At 34.8% G+C, this 3,567-nt stretch overlaps 1 protein-coding gene across 1 annotated transcript in view; it reads right to left on the reverse strand.

Moving 5' to 3' along the window:
* The window catches only part of LOC106467297, a 54,132-nt gene that overhangs the window by 16,772 nt on the left and 33,793 nt on the right, over nucleotides 1–3,567 (reverse strand). The window contains exon 13 of the mRNA XM_022395442.1: nucleotides 2,630–2,868. Coding sequence (XP_022251150.1) covers nucleotides 2,630–2,868 — 239 coding nt within the window. The remainder of the gene's footprint in view (nucleotides 1–2,629; nucleotides 2,869–3,567) is intronic.

Below are 3,567 nucleotides of genomic sequence, written 5' to 3' on the forward strand. Positions count from 1 at the left end.
CCCGGGGGTGCCTAGGTACCTCTTCTAAGTTTCACAACAATTCCGCTCATGTGACTTCTTTGTTCAATACTGTATATATCTATCCGTGTTAGTGTAAATTACTTGTACCTGATGATGACAAAACCTTGTTGCAACGTTGTACATTTGCTGTTATGTGAAACTTATTTTAAAGTTTTCCTTCATTACCCATTCAAGCCGTCTCCAACTATTATTAGTCTCAAAGTGGGTTCTTCGTCATCGAATTCGAACAATCATAGGAATCTGTAACCAACACAATCATGGATCCACAAGCATGGGGCTCTGTAACCAACACAATCATGAACCTAAAAGCAGTTTTGTGTATAAATAGTTTAGAAAGATGTGTTTAAAGGGATTAGATCCATCTAGGGCTAACGTTCATGACTCAGTTCGAGTCTGATGTATTCGATCTATCGCACTGTGTACGGTGAGTACTGACTTTGTGCGTGCAAGATAGAGACGTGAATTATAGCACTGGATTTTGTACAAGAATATTAAAGATTTAAATCAACAATCACTGAACACAGTGTGATACAAGGACTGATATTGAATTGATTTATCATTTTTTAACTTCGTTGAAGCGACGGCAAACAAGAAACTTTATAGCATTAACTAAACTGAATACTAATTTTTCTCTGTGATGCAATAATATGAGTGAGTGTTAGGATTATAAAAATCAATCTCTCATCAATATAAATCGAAGTTTAAATATTGTTCTAAAACTTCCTTATAACAAGAGTCGAAACTAAAATATTTTTCTGTTCCAGTTTCTGACGCGAACTGCTAAATTACAAATTTACTAGTGATTTACTATAAGTTACATCTCAGTTAAGTATTAAAGGGTTAATCTACCTTACTTGCTAGAAGGACTTTCTTCCTTATTTCAAACTACATTCTTCCATTTTAACAAACAAGACCCCTCCTCAACCTGTTTTAACTAGTGCTAGATTGATTCGTGCTTGTAGTAGACATGTTTTCACAATTTCTAGATAGATTTCTAATCATATCATATGTGGTGTTATTATTACCATATGTGGTGTCATTATATCGTATGTGGTGTCATTATACCGTATGTGATGTCATTATTATCATATGTATGGTGTCATTATTGCCGTATGTGTGTCATTATACCGTAGGTAGTGTCATCATACCATATATGGTGGCATTATACCATATGTGGTGTCATTATTACCATATGTGATATCATTATATCATATGTGGTGTCATTATTACCATATGCAGTGCCATTATATCATATGTGGTGTAATTATATCATATGTGGTGTCATTATTACCATATATGATGTATTATTACCACATGGTGTCATCATTGCCATATGTAATGTCATTATTGCCATATGTAATATCGTTATACTGTAGGTAGTGTCATCATACCATATGTGATATGTCATTATATCATATGTGGTGTCATTATACCGTATGTGGTGTCATTATTATCATATGTGGTGTCATTATTACCATATGTGGTGTATTATTACCATATGTGGTGTATTATTACCATATGTGGTGTCATTACTGCCATGTGTGGTGTTATTATTACCATATGTGGTGTCATTATATTGTATGTGGTGTCATTATTATCGCATGTGGTGTCATTATATCGTATGTTGTGTCATTATTACCATATGTGGTGTCATTATATCGTATGTGGTGTCATTATTATCATATGTGATGTGTTATTACCATATATGATGCCATTATTGCCATATGTAATGTCATTATTGCCTTATGTAATATCATTATACCGTAGGTAGTGTCATTATTACCATATGTGGTGTCATCATTACCATATGTAGGGCCATTATATCATATGTGAAGTCATTATTACCATATGTGGTGTTATTATTACCATATGTAGTGCCATTATATCATATTTGGAGTCATTATTACCATATGTGGTATCATTATTACCATATGTGATATAATTATATCATATGTGTTGTCATTATCTCATATGTGGCTGAAAAATGGAAGGTGTTTCAATTTCTTCATAAATTTCGGATTGTTTTAGTTTTTTATTGTTTGGTTCTTGTTGAATACAAAAGTACACAATGGGTTATCTGTGTTCTGCCCACGGGTAACGAAGCCTGAATTTTACTGTTGCAAGCCTGCAGATTTCTCGCTGAGCGAATCGGAGGATTATTTGATAAAATTACTTCACTCACGTTAACCCAAACAAACCTTACATACAGTTTGTATGATTCACATACGAAACATTTAAGTATTAGTTTGTAAAATATTGATGTACAAATTCAATAAGTTACAGCTACTATACCATCAAATCCACAGGCAAAAGCAGGATAAGGACATTATTAACATAGAATTCTCTACAGTAAATCATTTTTGTGGGATGATTCACACGTGATTTTTCTATTTTCCAGAATAGATTAAACAGGTCTTGCTGAAATAAACAGATTAGAAATTTACAGGAACGGACGTATAAGATAATCAGACTTGTACGTATTGTACTTTACTTCACCTAATTAACTTCTTTTTAATGTGCAATCAAAATTCGGAGAACACCAATCACCGAACTAATGGCTAACTGACGACCATCTTACCTGGTAAAAAGTTTGTCATATTTATCTCACCTTTAGGTTTCTGGTCAGCAAGGTCAATTGTTTCTACATTATCGTAAGAAGAACTGTTACTAATGGTGTGATCATTCGGCACAGTGTCAGTCTCGTCGGGACCGATGTTTGAGTTATAGTCACTTATGGTTCTTTGATTGCTATTGGACTTCCCACTTTCTGGACTATTTCTAAGATCTCGTGGTCCCTTCCTAGGGGAACGTCGTTGGTGGGCTCGAGAGTCGTGAACAATGACGTCACTAAGAATTAAAAGTTGTTAATAGATTTAACTATTTCTCCCTCATAACTCGATAGCACCATTTGTACTATACCTTAAAATACCAGTCTGTAGTTATATAGTGACGGCAAGAATAAAAGAATCAGTATGTAAACATAACGATAAATCAAGTGTTTTCAAAACTTTGCTGACAATTATAATTATAGTTTTAGTCAATGAAAACTGTGGAGTCTAAAGACATATATGTAGGAGTATCACATTACAGCATCTTATCGTCAGGAAGAGGAAACTTTGATAAGTATCTACCTTTTCTCGTGACCTAAATTAATAACGCACAAAAACAACAGATGCCTTGAAAACTGCTTGTATTTTTACCCTTCTAAAATTGTTATGTGAACATAATTTTACTTAATCCGATGTTTTCAGTGTTCATGCTGACATTACTGTTTCATAATAATCTTTCTTGTAAACAGGATGTTATCAGTTTTACTTTGTGCTAATCTCCACCATGGGTAGGTTGCTCATTTCAGGGCTGATTCTACAAGATTATACATGAACTGCTATATTACTTCACCTGACATGCGGGTTTTGCTCAGACGTAAGGGCCCGGCATGGCCAGGTGGATAAGGCGCTCGACTCACAATCTGAAGGTCGCGGGTTCGAATCCGCATCCCACCAAACATGCTCGCCCTTTCAGCCGTGGGGGCGTTATAATGTGACG

The sequence above is a fragment of the Limulus polyphemus genome, unplaced genomic scaffold (genome assembly GCF_000517525.1).
Source record: "Limulus polyphemus unplaced genomic scaffold, Limulus_polyphemus-2.1.2 Scaffold2559, whole genome shotgun sequence".
NCBI classification, from domain to species: Eukaryota; Metazoa; Arthropoda; class Merostomata; order Xiphosura; family Limulidae; genus Limulus; species Limulus polyphemus.